This window comes from Nesoenas mayeri (assembly GCF_963082525.1).
Source record: "Nesoenas mayeri genome assembly, chromosome: Z".
NCBI classification, from domain to species: domain Eukaryota; kingdom Metazoa; phylum Chordata; class Aves; order Columbiformes; family Columbidae; genus Nesoenas; species Nesoenas mayeri.
In genome coordinates this window covers 42,358,466-42,376,776 of record NC_137542.1, presented here as the reverse complement: position 1 = coordinate 42,376,776, position 18,311 = coordinate 42,358,466, and the positions used below count along the sequence as shown (strand labels likewise).

The 18,311-nt window shown below is 39.0% G+C and overlaps 1 protein-coding gene across 1 annotated transcript in view; it reads right to left on the bottom strand.

The window, feature by feature from the left end:
* Window positions 1-18,311, bottom strand: part of CAMK4 (calcium/calmodulin dependent protein kinase IV) — a gene marked incomplete at both ends in the record, with an annotated part of 165,845 nt that overhangs the window by 46,090 nt on the left and 101,444 nt on the right. The window contains one exon of the mRNA XM_080362423.1: window positions 13,100-13,172. Within this exon, the coding sequence (XP_080218549.1) occupies window positions 13,100-13,172 (73 nt within the window). The remainder of the gene's footprint in view (window positions 1-13,099; window positions 13,173-18,311) is intronic.

Genomic DNA, 18,311 nt, shown 5'->3' with positions numbered 1-18,311 from the left:
TAAGAGTATGCTCAGTAACATACAGAAGAAACAGGTGGCCGTCTAAAGCCAAGATGCAGTCTCATGCCCAGTGTCAGCACAGAGCTTGTTTCCCATGCCAGGCCGCTCCCCTTCTGAAGGGGATGGCCAGACCATTACCCAACGATGCCCGGAAGATCAGTGAATCAGGCACAGAGACACTGCCTTTGGACTGTGTCAGCATACTCTTCATACAATGTTTCCAACAACCCATCTTATAAATGAAGGTACAGGCAAACTGCGCATCTGCCTGAGACGAATTGGGAAGAGGTTGAATCTTTAGCCAGTCTTTAGCCAGTTCTTAGACAACAACTTCCCCGTGTGTCAGTTTCCTGGAATAAGAATCAAGTGCAGGCACTGCCTCAAAACCAGCAGCATTTGGTACTACCTTTGTGGTGTATTGTAAGTTAAAACAAGAGCTAGTTTATCACTTTCATTGCTATTTTGAAATATTTTTCAAAACTAATACTGTAGTAATTTGTTTCCAAAATGAGAGAAGGACATCTTACTTATATGAAAGCATAATTTAAGATGATAACAACTTAGCAAATATGACCCTGACTTTTTGTTGCACTGGACATTAACTGTAATACAGTAAATCTGCAGCATGATCATTAACGCTTGTTCCATTTCCTCTATTAGAGATAATAGCAAATACAATGCCCTCATTTCCTTATTGCTGATGGTAGCATTGCCAGACTGTTTTGGCTGTAAATCTTTCCTCTATGCTGCAAAAAAGAGCTTTGCACTCAGCTTAAAACAGATCTCTGAAGTGTTTTTGACAAAATAAATCTGAAACAAGGTACCGATAAATCAGGCTGGTGTGATAATAAAACCCATTCTATTTCCCTTCCAACAATTTGAACGTACCATTAACAAGAAAAATTACTTTTAAATCTGTTTACAACAAACAAGAAGAACGAATGAATGTAAGCTAGCAAAATTATGAATCCATTCAGAATGCTCTCTCCCTCTAAACATATTATCCTATGTATGAAACCATTACTTAACATTCCTTCAGAAATCGCACTTTTAGGACACAAATGGCTTCCTCTCCCAGGCAGTGGCTGCGCTTCAATAGGCATCCTACGTAACTGGTCAGTTTACCTACTTGCCTATTTCTTCCTGACAGTAATGTGATAGCCAGGTCTCCCGAGGACATTCAAGAAGCCCCCGTTAAAATACTGTCATGAAACAGAGGAAAAGGCTGAAACGATTTTTTGGCTTCCATGGAGTCTTCTCTGTACGTGTTGTGTTAAATTACCCCTCTCTGAGAGGATTCACCTTCAAGTATCACAAAAAAGATTTAAAGAAATAAACACTTTGTGCCCAGAATACATCAAATGGCAATTATTTTCTTAATTAAAAGAACCCAACACCAATGTCTTAGGATGAATACAGTTACTTCTCCTCACAAGTCATTAAGATGTATGCCATGTCCATGGCAATACCCACAGTTCAGTTTCAAGGGAATAATGTATATAACTAGCCTGCAAAACAAACCTTGATACCATTCCAACCATTGGCCCTGTCTGCCTTCACTGACTGTGATTATAACAAGGTATATGCAAGCAAAAAAAAAAGACTGTTCCCTTATTTCTCCCTCTAGAGATCATCTAGTCCAACCCACCTGCTAAAGTAGGTTCACCCAGAGCAGATCACACATGAACGTGTCCAGGCAGGTTTTGAATGTCTCCAGAGAAGGAGACTCCACAACCTCTCTGGGCAGCCTGTTCCAGTGCTCTGGCACCCTCAAAGTAAAGACGTTTCTCCTCATGTTCAGATGGAACTTACTATGCTTCAGTCTGTGCCCGTTGCCCATTGGGCACCACTGAAAGGGGTCTGGTCCCATTGTCTCGACACCCACCCTTGAGATATTTATAAACATTGATGAGATCCCCTTTCAGCCTTCTTTTCTCCAGGCTTAACAGACCCAGCTCTCTTGTAAGACACTTCAGATCCCTCATCATCTTTGCGGCCCGCCACTGGACTCCCTCCAGTAATTCCTTGTCCTTCTTAAACTGAGGAGCCCAGAACTGGATGCAGTTCTCCAGATGCGACCTCACCAGGGCAGAGTAGAGGGGGAGGAGAACCTCCCTCAACCTGCTGGGCACATTTTTCCTAGTGTACCCAGGATCCATTGGTCTTCTTGGCCACAAGGGCACATTGTTGACTCATGGTCCACCAGGACTCCTACATCCTTCTCCACAATGCTGCTTTCCAGCAAGTCCTCCCCTAACCTGTACTGGCACTTGCGGTTATTCTTCCCCAGTACAGGACCCTACACTTGCCCTTGTTGAACTTCATCAGGTTCTGGGGAGGTCCTAGTTGACTGGAAGTTGGCTAACATGATGGCCATCTACAAGAAGGGCCAGAAGAAGGAACAACAGGGAACAACAGACCTGCCAGTCTTATCTCAGTTCTGGGGAAGGTCATGGAGCAGATCATGCTGAGTGACATCACATGGCACATACAAGACAGTCAAGCAATCAGGCTCAGTCAACATGGTTTTATGAAAGGTAGGTCCTGTTTGACGAAACTCATCTCCTTCTACAACAAGGTGACCCAACTAGTAGATGAGGGAAAGGCTGCGGATGTTGTGTACTCAGAATTCAGTAAGGCCTTTGACACCGCATCCCACAGCATTCTCCTGGAGAAGCTGGCAGCTCATGGCCTGGATGGGTGTACTCTGATGGATAAAAAACTGCCTGGATGGCTGGGCCCAAAGAGTTGTGGTGAACAGAGCCAAATCCAGTTGGTGGCCGGTCATGAGTGGTGTTCCTCAGGTCTCAGTATTGGGGCCAGTTCTGTTTAATCTCTTTATCAGTTATCTGGATGAGGGGATTGAGTGCTCTCTCTCAGTAAGTTTGCAGATGACAACAAACTGGGTGGGAGTGTTGATCTGCTACAGGGTAGGAAGGTCATACAGAGGGATCTGGACTGGCTGGGTTGTTGGGCTGAGGCCAGCTGTATGAGGTTTAACAAGGCCAAGTGCCAGGTCCTGCACCTGGGTCACAACAACTCCATGCAGTGCTACAGGCTCGGGGAAGAGTGTCTGGAAAGCTGTCTGGTAGAAAAGGATCTGGGGATGCTGATTAACAGCCAGCTGAACATGAGCCAGCAGTGTGCCCAGGTGGCCAAAAAGGCCAACAGTATCCGGGCTTGTATCAGGAATAGTGTGGCCAGCAGGACTAGAGAAGTGATTGTGCCAGTGTACTTGGCACTAGTGGGGACCCACCTTGAATAATGTGTTCAGTTTTGGGCTCCTCAACATAAGAAGGACACTGAGGTGCTAGAGAGAGTGCAGAGGAGGGGAATGAAGCTAGTGGATGATCTGGAGCACAAGTCTGATGAGGAGCGGCTGAGGGAACTGGGGCTGTTTGGCCTGGAGAAAAGGAGGCTAAGGGGAGACCTTATCACTGTCTACAACTACCTGAAAGGAGATTGTAGCATGGAGGGTGTTGGTCCCTTCTCCCAAGGAGTAAGTGATAGGACAAGCAGAAATGGCCTCAAGTTGCACCACAGGAGGTTCAGATTGGATACTAGGAAAAAATGCTTCACATAAAGGGTTGTCGAGCATTGGAACAGGCTACCCAGGGAAGAGGTGGAATCACCATCCCTGGAGGTGTTTAAAAGGTGTATAGGCGAGGTTTTTAGGGACATGGTTTAGTGCTAGAGTTAGGTTACAGCTGGACTCAATGATCCTGAGGGTCTCTTCCAGTCAAAATAATTCTAGGATTCTCTGATTCTCTGCCCAGCATTCCAATATTTCAAGGTATCACTGGATAGGCTGTAGGTCTTGCAGATTTCACTGTTCTTTGTCTGACATCCTCGTTTGATATAAAGGTTTTATTATGCGTATGAGGCATATTTTTAAATGGAAGTCCTTTTTAGAAATATTGTTAGAAACTCTTTATTCTACCCTCTACTACAATCACTATTAAAGTGGACATTCATGCTATTTCAAGAGGCTACAAACAGAATCGCATCAGACAGTATACACTTCTCATTGTGAAGAATAACATCCATATTTTTTTCATGCTGTGATTTGCCTACACATATAGAATGATAATTTTATAAGTATAAATGGTTATAAATCATAAAATTAGAATTATTTGTGTTTTCTTCCCTTACTGTGACTTCAAGTGCACTATAAAACCCTTTGCAGCAAGCTATCCCTATAACAGGATACAGTTTAGTCACTGTCTTGTATCTTCCTTCAGGACAAGACTTCACAGGCAATTCAGAATACCTGTCAATTATCCCAAATTCGTTAAATCAGTTAGCACAACCAGTGTATCTGTTGTGACATTTCTTGTATTAATTTGTGTAACAAAGAAATGTTGCTTTGAGAGTTTTCCAAAGTTGCTTCACCTACATATCCATCTTCAGGCCAGGCATTTCTTTATAACTCATGAAATACAACTGTCATATGCATAGTTAGTAATCATTACGACTACTGTCACATTGAGTAGAATATAATGAATATATATAATCTTGTCAAGAGATGAAGAAAGTTTTAAGCTATGTATTCATTTTTATTTTCAGAAAACAAAGTATCTTTCAATTAAGCAAAAGGAAATACCAAAGCATAGTAGTAATTTAAACACTTTAATAGATGACAGAGGCCAATTTGTAGCTACTTTACAAGCTTCACAACTATTTTAGTAAATTTTTGAATAAAAAGTAGGTGTTCTCAGTATAATTTTCAAATTACTCTCAGATTTATGTATGACATGCTTATGTATCATGTGCATACGTAAATCTCTTATCCACTTAAATGTAATTCCAGCTAGGCATTTAACTGTAAATGGATCAAAGCATAGATATGATTTCTGCACAACTCTGCAGAGCTTCATATGCACCACTTGTGCAAGCCCTGCTGACACAAGCCATGCAGATGTCCTTGACATGAAATTTTTGACATTAGCAATTTGTAAGCAAAGACAATATTTTACAAGAACTAATTTCTCTAAGTACGCTGCTAGAAGTGATCATAGTTGATGATACCAGCTACAAGAAATAATGAAATGTTATGAATGAGTGTACAAACATTGCTGCAGTTAATGTTCATGTGGTACATCTTCAACTCTTGATCTAAACACCTTCAAAATATTTGGCACCTAACATAAATCTTACAATTGAAATTCAGTACTCTCCTGTATTTCCATGTCAATGGCTGAATATTATGAAGGTGACTCTTGCACTGTAAAAAAAGGTGCAAAGTACCAGTAAAATATATCAATAAAAGGAGGAGACTTGTAAAATGCTGGATGCCTTACTACTTCAGGCCACATTTCTGAAATAACCAGAATTTTTAACTGGTACTAGAGATCTTCTTAAATTTCTTTATAGGGCTGGATCTACTATCTTCATTTTCTACTGCCCAGTTCAGTACTGTAGAAATTTTCCAAAATTTGTTTTTGTAATTCCCCAGTCAATATCGCCTTCACCTTTAAGTAAAATGATCTGCATCTAGCTAATAGCAACAAACTCTGCATATGTCCAGTAGTGTCCATGTCTTATTATTCCTTAATGTTTTCTAAAAATTGAGCTGTCTTAACATTAATTAAAAGTTATCTTTTTAAGAAAAGTTTTTCAGAAACACAGCAGAATTTGATCACACAGTGATTTTAATTTTATGTTAGTTTCCTACAGCTATATTTAATATAAATTCATTTGCCCCTAAAACCCCTGAAATAGAACAAATGCCAGAAGACTCCCTATATGTATGGGAACTTTTAAATATAAGGATCAATTAAATCCACTGACCCACTGAGTTCTATGTAGTTGCATTAGCCTTATGACAAGCTCACAAGAAGGAACAAACACTAATAAAAATAAAATTACACAGAAACCTCATCACATGTCCCCATGTAGATTTCAGAAACAAGACTGTAGAAGGCCAAAGGATTACCTTTCAGAAGACGTTTCTGAAAAAACATGAGAAGACCTATCATGGATTGCTGGACCCATCTGCTTCTTTTTCTTCACAAGCTACTACCCTACCACAAAATGGAAAACAACTCATGTCCAAATGCACATAGGTGTTTACATAGCACCTGTGAACTCCCAAGATCAAAAGCTACCATGTTCTTCACCACATCACTACTGTAGATTGTAAAGCAAGTATAAGTCCTAACTTTTCAATGCTTCTTCAAAAAGCCTTTACCTTAGTGTTTATGTTGAACAGGACAGGACAAGAGTCAACAGTATAATGAAATTACTGTTTCTTCTTGGATGAAGAGCACTCAGCAGTGTCAACACAACGGCTACCATAAGCCATCCCCGCAAGCCAGGCTGAGTACATGGCTGGTCCTCTTTATCCTTCTTAACAAGCCAAGAGAAAATATTGCCCAGTCACAAAGGATAGAAAGGGTCTTTTGGTTTGGTTTCGTTTTGCCTTACTCTTCAAGGTGACAGGATACCAAAGGAGGACAGCTCCACTCAGAATAGGTTCTTCTCCTTTTTGTGTCATCCAGGGAAATTCAAAGACTTTTGTCTACCAGTCCTCTTCCTGAGAACAGAAGGATTATCTGAAATATCAGCAGCTAACACTAAAAGCTGTTGTGAAGAAGCCCAGAAACATGTACAGTTGTGTACCTATTGTTCTGGTCTTTCTTCATGGACCACAGTTTTAGGAGATTAGATGGACAGCTATGGAGCGCACTGAAAAAGGTTTGGTGACAGAGGGACATCAGAGAGGAAAGACTGCTGCTGGGTAAAGTTATGTTGGTAGGAGTTTTCCAGTCATGGTTGCTGAACTGAGAGCAAACTAGCTGGCAAAGATGAAGATCACATTACAAAAAACTGGTCAGGAGACAGGGTGTCCAGTACAGACCTAGTAATAATTTTTTGTGACAATAAGTCACTCCATAATCACATCTTGCATGTCTTCCACTTGCACCCCATTTAACATGACTGAAGTGCAGAACCACCCAACACATTATAAGACAAAGTGTAAAACAAACAAACCCAACAAATATGTAGGGAGAAATCTGTTAGGCAAAATAATATATCCACACAGTCAGTTTTCCAGGATATTATGAATTATAATCTTATAAGGAAAATGTATACTAAGAAGTTCGTGTTTGTGTTTCATCCATTAAAAAGGGGCATTAAACACCCCAAGATCTGCTTCACTACAAAAATCAGAATGAACAGGACAGCTCTTGAACACATTGGGCCACCGGCACTAACTGCTCTGAACTACTCCCGAGCTCAGGGACATGGGTGTCGACATCACATCTCCCTGATGCTTCAAGTTCAGCTTCTGTGAGCAATCCTTACCTCCCAGGCAAGCTTAAAGCTAACAGTGCTCCACACCACCTCAGTGACAGGATAGAGCTGAAGAATTAGCACAATGATTCAGTGTCTAGGTTTTCTGTGTTGTATTTTTCCCTGTGTGAATTATCACAAAAGTAATGCAGAATTTCTCCTGCATACTGACAACATTTTTGTTTTTTCCTGAAAAAGAGAACAAATACAAGCCTCTTCATTATACATTTCCACAACTACATTGGAAACCGTGGTTTTAACTGGAGGTAGCTGCTGTGCCTCTTTTGAACTCAGTGTTTATCTGCCTCTTCTTCCAAAACGTTGCCATGCAAATTTCCCAAAATGAAGAGCATGCCAGAGTTCAAGTGTAAAACCTGAAAACCAACAATCTCTGTGCTTTTTTTCCTATTCTTGTTGGTGGGTTAGAAGGAGAATGGAAAAAAGCAGATCATGCTGTCAGGGAACACGATATGATATCATAATCCTTTGCACAGAATTGCAGCCAGAACAGCAAATTCCTTCTTATCTTACAGGATCAAGCATTGGTCCTTTTACTAACGACTGCATACTCAATGAACACGCTAAATCTGGCTTAAACCTGCAAGTTACTGGAACACCACTTGGAGCAAACATTCTGAAAATTTGACAAAATTTTACATTTCCCCTTCCTCCATCACTGGAAAAACAGAGATTGCTGCATTTTGGTAGCTTGAGATCAGAACAACTGTTGTTTCCTAACTGTACCCTGGACAATACTTATGCCCAGAACAGCCTCAGAAAACCACTCCCCGCTGCCAGAGGGAGAATGGAAAACACTCAGGATTCACCAGGGAATGGGGAGAGGTCTGAAAGTGCAAATACCTCCTCTATTAAAAAGATAATCTTTTGCAAAATATTCTAAGGAGGGGAAGTCAATGTTCTTCAATATCTATAATCATGCATAAGATTCCTCCTCTTACATGCAGTATTCCCATATTTTGTTACTACTTTACACAGGTCTTTATCCTGTATTATAATACCTAGGCAGCCCTGCCGTTCTCTTTTGTGGAATTTAACCTCATTTTCTACAGAACTGAGTCCCAGGTGTCTTCCCTATTTGTCTCAATACATTTATTGATCCTAATAGTGTGCCTTTTTTAGGCTGGGCTAAGTATATATTGATAATGTAACACAGTTGCCTTGTTCAAAATTGCAGAATTCTGTGATGTTTACACCCTGATTAAGTTCACCTTGTAGCTGGTGGCTAAAACTAAAAACTATTGGTTGTCTCTATCCCCAGCAAGCACTGTCTCAATGATTGTATAGAAAAAAAGGAAACTTAAAACAAAAAAAAAAATCTAATATCCACTTTTCTTTGAATGTCAAAAGCCCAAATATTGTAATAAATTCTCTTGGTTCTCAGCTGATCTTTAAAAGTCTGATTACCTCATTTGGTCTAAGGTCTAATTGTTAAACACACCAGTGCCTCGTGGTCTGTTAAATATACTTGCAAACTGCACATTCACAGTAGTTTCTTACTTACTATCATATAGCTCATTATTGGACAGATCAAAGTTCACAGAAATGAATAGAAACCTTTAATCTAGATTCTCCCTCTCAAAACTGCAAGTGTCTAAGTGCCCTACCTTTGCAATCACAGCTGAGAATTCAGTGTGCTGCCTGTGAATTTAAGCTGATAAGGAACTGAATAGAAGTGCAGTCATACAATGAAGCTTGAAGTGGCAGAAAATTGAAATAAAAAACAGTAGAAGTGCAGTCATACAATGAAGCTTGAAGTGGCAGAAAATTGAAATAAAAAACAGAAATGAAAACGGAGGGGGTCCTACATATAGCTTCAGAAAAATGGTCCTATCTGGACAAGATAATGACGAGTCATAAGAAAACAACCTATTATAAAATGTGAAAGTAACTTAGAATCTTCTGGCTGAGTTCAAAACTACATATAGAAGGCATGCTAGTAACTACCCTAATAACAAACAGTAAACTGTTAAAACTCATTTCAAATTTAAATATAATGAAAACAGTAATTTAACCCTCAAGCAGAAACCTATCACTTTGACACTAATACCGAGTAAGCAAGAAAGAACAGAGTTTCTTTTTAGTGACTTAAGATTTGAAAGTACACAATTAAAAAAATCACTGTCGTTTTCGTAAGTCTGACCGGCTATAAAGTAGGCGTATCTTAAGTGAAAAAGTGTGCAAATATTTTTTTTTACCAATATTTCAAGGGTTATTTGAATCCTATAACATCAATAACTCATTCTGCAAGTCAGGCAGTGAAGATCTGGCCTCAGGACATCTGTGCACGGAGGTTAGTTGATTTTATAAAATAGAAAAACTGCTAACAGAATAAGCATGCAAGAAAACCACACTGTATAAATCTGATACTCTGGGAAGGAGAGAAAGGACAATGATGTGCCAAGAGAGGCTGCCCTCAGATGCATCCTCTCTCAGGAATGAAATTCGCTCTGTTCTGAGATGCAACAAAACCTCCCTACCTGCTCTGAATAGTGCAGCAAAAGAGCTAAAAAGATGAACACTGTTTTGCCCTAGTTTTATGCTCGCTTTTTATATTATGAATGAAGCTATCTCCAGGCATGAAGAACAATGGACGAATGATGGAAAAGGGGAAGGTGCAGAAGAGAGAAAAAAAGGTAATCTGTTCCCACTACGGGCAAATACCGTTATAGACTGGGAACACTGGATTTGATGCAACCAGCAGAAGGAGAAAACATGGAAAAGGGGAAAATTGATGCAGTGGTTTTCAGAACAATACTGGTTTTTTATTTTCTCTATTGTCAGGAGGACAGATGTCTGATACATTTATGTTGGTTTGTGACATGGAAGATTAAGATTCATTTTCTGCCTGCATAATTCTTGGTACGCTAGTTAGAGCTACACTTACAGTTACTCAGATATTACAATAAACACATATACCTAGAAGCTTTATGGGATTTCTTTAAGAGTATTAGTCCATTTGGTTTAATAATTTCAAAAGGAATTGAACAAAAATGCTCTGGTACTTTTCCAATCCCTCTTTATACTTTTGATTAAATCTTTTGGATGGGTTTCAAAAAAAACCCTTTTCTAAATGAAGACATAATTGCCTCTCATGTCAAAGATCCATTGTAAGGACAGATTCATTGCTACAGAAACAGCCCTTAACAAGGGATTTATATGTCAAGCAGATAGCCCAGTTCAAGACAGTTCAGGAAAGCAAGGATGAATGCTTCTCTTGCTAAGAGCAATTTCTGAAAATTGCAAAGGTCAAAATGCCTACCTGGTGCCAGAAGTATATTCATTGGCATGGTCTATTGAGGGGATTGTACAATTATTTGGTTTTAAGAATGATCTATGGATATATTTCCTTTTATTCTGGAAAGATTACTCTGCTGCAGCAGTATTTTACAGTTTCTAACAATAACTCCTGTTCTTCTCACAAACACCATTCTGTCAAGTTTTCAGCCCTTATCTACCACAGTTTTTCCGTTGGGCTGCAAGGATCCCAAGTTGGGAACTGCCTCTTCCACAGCTTTCCCAGCTGGGACTTCAATATTGAGTACCAGTTGTAAGAGCAAAGGTCAATACAGTCAATCCTAGCTAGTGATCTAGCACAAGGATGTGAAGAACTCCCAATTATTGCATAGTCATATAGAGGTCAGTGGTTTAGCTTTCATATATCACTGTTCCATTGATTTCAACAAAGCTATTACAACTCATAGAAGCAGAAGATCTCCATCTGGTTCCTAGCTTTTAAAATAAAGAGCTGAAACACCTTCTGAACCATCTTTCAGCAAAACTTACTCATCATTTTTGCAAAAGAATGATAAATAATGTAGAACCATCTTAACTGGGGCACTTTGACTGGAAGAAAAAAAATTGGTCATAAAATAATAATATGACTCAATTTTAAGAAGTTTATACAAATGCATTATGCTGTGCACTAAACTTAAATACATAATTCAGATTGCTTTGGCGGAGAGTGACTCAGTAAGCATCAGATTGTTCAGAAAGTAGCACGAAGTGAACACGACAGTCTTGCAATATGCTTGGTTACTGCAGCACACACCAGTTTTACATCTTAGTGTGAACATGCTTGCAAATAATACCAAACCATGAGTATTTCGTTACCATCTCAGATAAATATGCCCAAGCTGGTTTGTTCCTTCTGAATAATCGCATTATTGCTGTAACCACTTTAACTTTTCCTCACCTCTAGGTACCTTCCACAGGGAACAACCACCACCACCAGTCCTTTCCCAAGGACAGCTCTTTCAAGACTGCATCTCTGTGGATGATCTGTACAGATCCTGCCCGATGACTACCATCCTGCGAAAGAGCCCTTCAGGCTGACTTCTCTTTTTTCAATGTGATCAAAAGCTGATTTTTGTTTGAAAAGTCTGACAATCTGGAAATACACCCAAAGTCAGTCATGTCTCATCTGCACTGTTTGCACACCTCTGAGCACTTGCGTCTGCTCCAAGATCTTTGCAGTCTTTCTGCTATGTGGCTGCTTCACCCCAAACATCTGCTGCAGACAACCACACAGTGCCACTGGATAAAATCCAGAGTATGTCCTGCTGACTCTGAGGTCAGACTGACAGGCAGAGCAGAAGGCAAAATGTTTAGCATCTATCCCTCCTTAGACCTTGCTAACATCTTAGTTTCACAAGGTAAAATTGCCTCTATATTACTATTGCTCTGAGACGTCCTGAGTGTCCCAACTGAACTGTTTTTTTTTCTTGTCCAACATGTCCCCTCTCTTCTGTTCTGAAGGTGATCAGTGCTAGCATATAGACTGGATATCTGACAAATTAATTTCTTACGTACTTTCCCAGTATTTGATTGCTGGTTGGTGAAGATCTGGTGTGAAATCAGATGGAAAAGCTACAAGTGACTGAGGATAGATAATGCACAGAAATAGTGTGTGTAGCCATTAGAAGCTTTTCAACTTCTTTTCTCAAAAATCTTTATACTTTTCTCTAAGTTACAGAATGTGAAACAGTTGTACAAAAATTCAAATGTTTGAAAACCTCACAAAATATAGAGGAAGAAGGTACATTAGGAACTGCTCAAACTACTGGCACCAAACTTCTGATGTCTCTCAATATTACTGTAATTCTGTGTATGTATGTGCAATTTGAAGGGCAATGAGAATCGATTTTTGGTTAGATATGTTGTAACCTACACTACCCACTTTCTCAGTAGTCCACACTTCCTTGCAATCAGTCTTGTTTATATAAATGCTCCTGCATAGTGGCAAAAACTGTGATGGGTCACTTTCAGGCAACAACTGCAAATAAAGCTTAACTGTTTTCGTGGCAATATTCTGAAGAGTCTCTGCCTCAAATTCTTCTTACTTTTTACACTAGCTAAAGTTCAGCCAATCTATTATCCTTTTAAGTTGAGAGGGAAAGTAATGCATTCTCTTTTGTTTAATGTTCCAAATAAATTACCAGGATGTACTCTACAAAAAATGAATGAGAGATTATGTAAGTTCCAGTGATTTCAAATTGCTTTTGGGGCTAAAATGATCAGTGCTGAACTCTACAAGTTTCTGAGACTGGACATGCACTCCCCACTCTAACAGATGACTTAGAGCATTAAATGTATGGCTGCCTGCCATGCAAAGTAACTTCTTCCCTTCAAAGTGTCACTGCCTTAAAAAAAAAATTCAAAATTATAGGAGAGAAATTGTGTGGACTGTATCCATCAAATTCTGCTTCTTTCACATGCAAGTATTTACTGAGCCACTACAGGTGAAAGATTAGGTGTTGAGCATATAATGCTAGATAATACTCACAGCAACTGCCTCCAGGATTTGTTTAACAGCATCAGCAGCATCTCGTTCACTGTAGTAACCCTTTTCCACAATCCTACAGAAAAAGCAACAAAAGAAATTGTGTTCAGGATTATGCATTAAGGTAAATAATCCGTGCAGGCAAAAGCTTCTTTTAAAAAATGAGCTAGAAAACAATCAAATTTAAATATGATCAGGACTCTGGAGTGTCCCCTAAAGAACAGGAAGAAATGCTTTTGCAATTTAGGTTACTTTTGATTCTCAGTTAAATGAAAAGCTGCAGATAAAATATCCACTAGATAAGAAATTCATAATGTATGCACATTCAATTGAAAGGTTTTGTAATTTTTTTAAATTCAGGGAATTTGAATTACTGTCAGATAAAACTAGGTATCCCTTAGGAACTGTTTTTGCACTTTTATATTTAACTTAAACTTCCTTTCCTTCTTATTTATTTAGTTACTTATTAAACAAAAGCACTGTGCTATGCACATACAGATCTGATTTTTTCAAGGGAAAACATTGATGTAAAAATTGACTAGATTCAACTTATCCCTCAAGTACAATGGACTGAACAACTGACCTTTTTTTTCCCCTATCGGTACAAAAATGGAGTCTCTGTAGTCAAAGAAACACAGTTTTATTAAAACTAAAACTACTTTTTTTTTTCTTCATAACATAAATAGCCAGTATATGTTTATTTTGTATAGGGAATAAGTAATAGGTTTATTTTGTAAATGTGCTGACCATGTGAGCTTATGTTGAATTCAGTAGTATTTATGACTTCTGAAGGTCCTGCAAAACTGGTGTTATTTCTACCTTTGCTTTTACATCAATTCAGTCTTGTAAAAATAACCAAAATCTCAACTTTATTCTTTGATAACGTTATCTCCCTGAAACTGTACCATGATATGAAAACATTAAGAAAGAAAATAATTTTCTGTGTTAAGATAATGTTCTGAAGTAGTGTATTTCAACATGTTGTATGCTATGCTGCATAGAAAGGGCAACAAAGGTGAATACGGATTTCTGGGGTGGTCTACCAAAGCCCAGCTTTGTTACTATAATGCAGGATTTGCATCTCACGTTCTCCAATAATTGCTATTACAGAATGAAACATTATATAAATGCACAGTTCAGTTAAACAGAGTCATTGAAAAATATAGATTTGCACAATGACATATAAGAAGTTAATAAAAGAAGGATCTATCATTAACATGTACATGCTCCATTTAAGATACCCAACAGGTTCTCTCTACTAATGTATTTAACTACACACAAAAATTCTGAACTACAATAATTCTCCTTCAGAGAGTTACCTTAAACATCAGATCTTTGACCTGAAGTTTTGGTTTTTTTACCACATTCATTTTTCAAAGTCCAAGAAAACAGAGACAGATGTTGTCTAGGAACAGAATCCGTGGTACCTATGAGATGTTTTATAAAATGATCTCCTGCAAGCACAAAAGCCAGTTTTACAAAACAATGTCCTAAAATCCCCATGAAGCAGGAGAGCAAGAAGCCTGTAACATCTGAAGCCAAATGTTGCTGGAAAGACCCTCTGCCTAAGAGTTCAGAAACAGACTCTTCCTGTGGCAAGAAGAATGCACTCTTTTCTCCCCACTTTCCCTGTTCTGCAGTATCTTTTTATCACTTCTCTTCTCTGAAACAACAGACTCACATTGAGTTATCCTCAATGCAACTCCTTACAGCTTTACAAAAGCTGACAGAAAATGTGTTGACTAATGTACATGTGAAAAGCACTACTACATACTCATTAAAAGGTTAAGTGCAATAAAAAACAATGCGAAGATAATAATCCACCAGAAACAGATATATCAAGTGTGGCACTGTGGAAAATAGCCTATACAGGGATATTTCTAACAAGCTGCAATTACTTTACCTTAACAATAATGGTGCTCACAGATAACTAAGTCTGTTCATGTGGCATCAGTAGCAGCAAGCAACCACTCTCAAGCAGGAGTTCTTCTATTTCACCATGATTTCTTGGCTGCATAATTATTTTGCCTTATTTCTAGAACATTTTTTTCTGGCAGCCCTTCAGCTACCATCACATATACAGTGCTTTACCTCTCTTGCATTTTAGTACCTCCAGCCCTTCCCCTGCATTGGTCATCTGTTTAAACCACCAGGGAAAGCTTTACTTGAACTTACCAGCACAAGGGTAAAACCAATAAAAGTTTACTCAATGAGAAATTATGTTAGGCATTTAACCTCAAGTTTAGGAAAGAGATTACCAAAAATCACAAATTGCACAATAAAACACTACATTATGCCTGAAACTAAGATTCCTCCTCAGCTATTTCAAGCTAAATCATCCTCCTCTGGTAGATCACACACTGAGACCTAAGCCTAGTGACCCTCTTGCTTGAGCCTTTGTTCCCCCAAATATACTGGTTTGGCTTGCTCCTCCTTTTTAATTCAAATAAAGCAATTAGTGTCAGCCAGCAGGTTCTTATCTATAGCATCCATAAGCATTTCTGAGAATGTAGATCTTGCCCACATTCCACTTTCCCCCTTCCCTGCTGGTATTTTGAGTGCTAACTTGCTCCTCTGATCATGGCACAGGAGGCATGTTAAAACACTGTCCTTGTTTTACAGGATTCCAGGTATTAAAGACATTGACATAATCATTCTGTTAAGCCTACAACATTTAGTATGACACAGGAGATCATAAAAAAATATCAAATCTGGTCACAAGGTAGTAAAACCAAAAAGTACTGTGCTAGTTCAACTCTCTGCTTTCAAACTGCCACAGATTTTGGAATATATTTCACAGTGCACTGCAGCAAAAACAGGCATTGCGGGGCTGCTGCTGGGGAAGTTCTGCATGTAGGCTGAGCTGCCAGGAGCGTGCTGGGCTTAATTACACCATTACTCAGGCATACGTCCCCTGTGAACAGGCCACTCTGCCCAGGCCTCGAGTCCAAGAGCTGCAGGATGCTCTTATGCACCTGACCTCAGAAATACCTGAGGGTAGAAGGTTTTAAGGTTTTAACAGGATTTGAAATTCTCTAATTTTCCAACATATGTGACTGAAGATTGGAGAAATATGTGGCAATGCAGTTACAATCAAATTTACATTTCTCCCTTTATCCAACAAATTTCTAATTTTACAATATGGTAACCCATCTCTTAAATGCAGCCAACTTCTTTTCCACTCAACAAAATCAATGAAAGTAAGAGGTTCTAGCTTCCTCTCAATGGCCAACCAATGTAGGAAAGAAAATTACCAATTACCTGACTGCTGGAAACAAAAGAGACCAAAGAGATGCTCAAGACTGCCATCTTACCACAGAAGGTACAAGACCAGTCCACTCTAAGGTTAAAGAACTATATGTTGGTAAGGATAGGATACTGATCTCATTGTTTACATTAAATATATAACAGAAGAGACCCTGAAGATGAAGCCATTGTGAATTTACACTTTGCAGTAAATAAATGTAATGAAGCATGGACCCATGTTTCAGGAAAGCAATAGAAGCCAACTGTAGAATTACTGTGCAATGCACATGACTTATCCGCTGATGCTACATGTGAATAACATGCACTGGCAAGCCAATTAGGGCTGATATCACATGCAGTTAACTTCCTAGGTTTTCAGAAGTCTGGAATCCAGAGTTACTGAGAATACAAACCCAATTCTTAATTAGTAATTAGCAATCTTCTGTAACACCAGTAAATGAAAATAGACATTCTTCTTGCTGAAGATGAAAATCTATTTCTAAGGGCACTCCGCTTTAAAACTAAAACCTAGCTGTTAGGTAGTAAGGAACAGTACTGAAAGAAAATTATCCTGTAGTTTTGGTCCTGTAATAATGCTGAGGGATCATCTGTGTATCTATTTTTCGCATCCTACCTGTGATAGTTTACATAAGACAAATGGTAGGTGTGCCAGTTTGCTTTATTATAACAACTCTCATACCTGAGACCAATGAAGCTTCTTTAAAAGGCTTTTTCAATTTCAGCCTGCAGATTAACAATGACTCATTGCCCTTTCTTCCATAGCAGGAAGGAAACCTACAGAAATGTCTTACTTCATTATTATGAAAGCAAACCCAATTATTTATACCTAGTTTACAGAATGATCTTAAAGAAAAGCATGGATGAAGAAAGACTAAACCTTGGCAGAAAGGACAGAAAGACAGTAACAGCAACGATAAGGAACTAATTAAATACTCTCTTTGATATGCAAATGAAAGAACCAGGTAGGCCAAAAGAGTGCTGGAGAGGAAAACTATGTGGAAGACAGCAGGGAATTAAGAAGAAGGGATACAGAAATGCTTAAAGCCAAAGGAAACAAAACAAAACAAAACCAACCAAATAAACCAACCAACCAAATAAACAAAAAACCCAACACTTTGGAAAAGCACTGAATTTTTTGTTGCAACCAACCAGGAAATTCAAGACCACTTCAAATTGAAGATGACATTCTAGAGCAAGAAAAAATGCCATGCTGATGAAACAAATTACTCATATTCTAATTACATTTCTGTAGAATCACTTTTCATGCTTGTGTGTACACATTTCTTGAAATATGCTGATTCCATTGTTTACACTTGTAGACAGTGAGACCCACATCTAACAGAGTATGTACTGATGGGTAGTAACTGCAGGTCTCCTAAAATATCACCTGTTTTAATCTTGTACATGTGAACATATTGAAGACAAATCCAGCTCTTTCTATAAAAAGAAGCAGGGAAGTGTTTCCTAAAGGTCCCTCACTCCTCCTTCCCACTACTGCTGGAGATGGAGATGGCCCTTGGGAACAGCCCCACTCTCCATGGTGCCATGCACACCCAAGCCTGCCTGCAGACTCCAGTCACCCAGCAGAGCCCACCCCACCACGGCCCCAACTCACAGCCCATGGCCACCCCACTAAAGCAATGATAATGCCCTCTCAGCTGCTGCTGAAGCTCAGAAGTGGAAAAGACTTGTGCTACCAGGTGAAGGAGGAGTAACAAATTTAGTACTGAGCAAAACCACCCCCAGCGTCACACTGTCCAGCAAGCCTGTGGAAAAGGTAAACATAGCAGGCAGTTCAAATTTGGCAGCTTCCACGTCATCATCAAACATATGTATGAATTCAAGTTTTTTCATAATTTGCAGTAAGGCTTGCCAACTTCCAGCCAGACTTTCTAGTATTTCTGTTCCCTGCAAGTACTGCAAGTTTTCTGGCCACACTTGCTCTGCA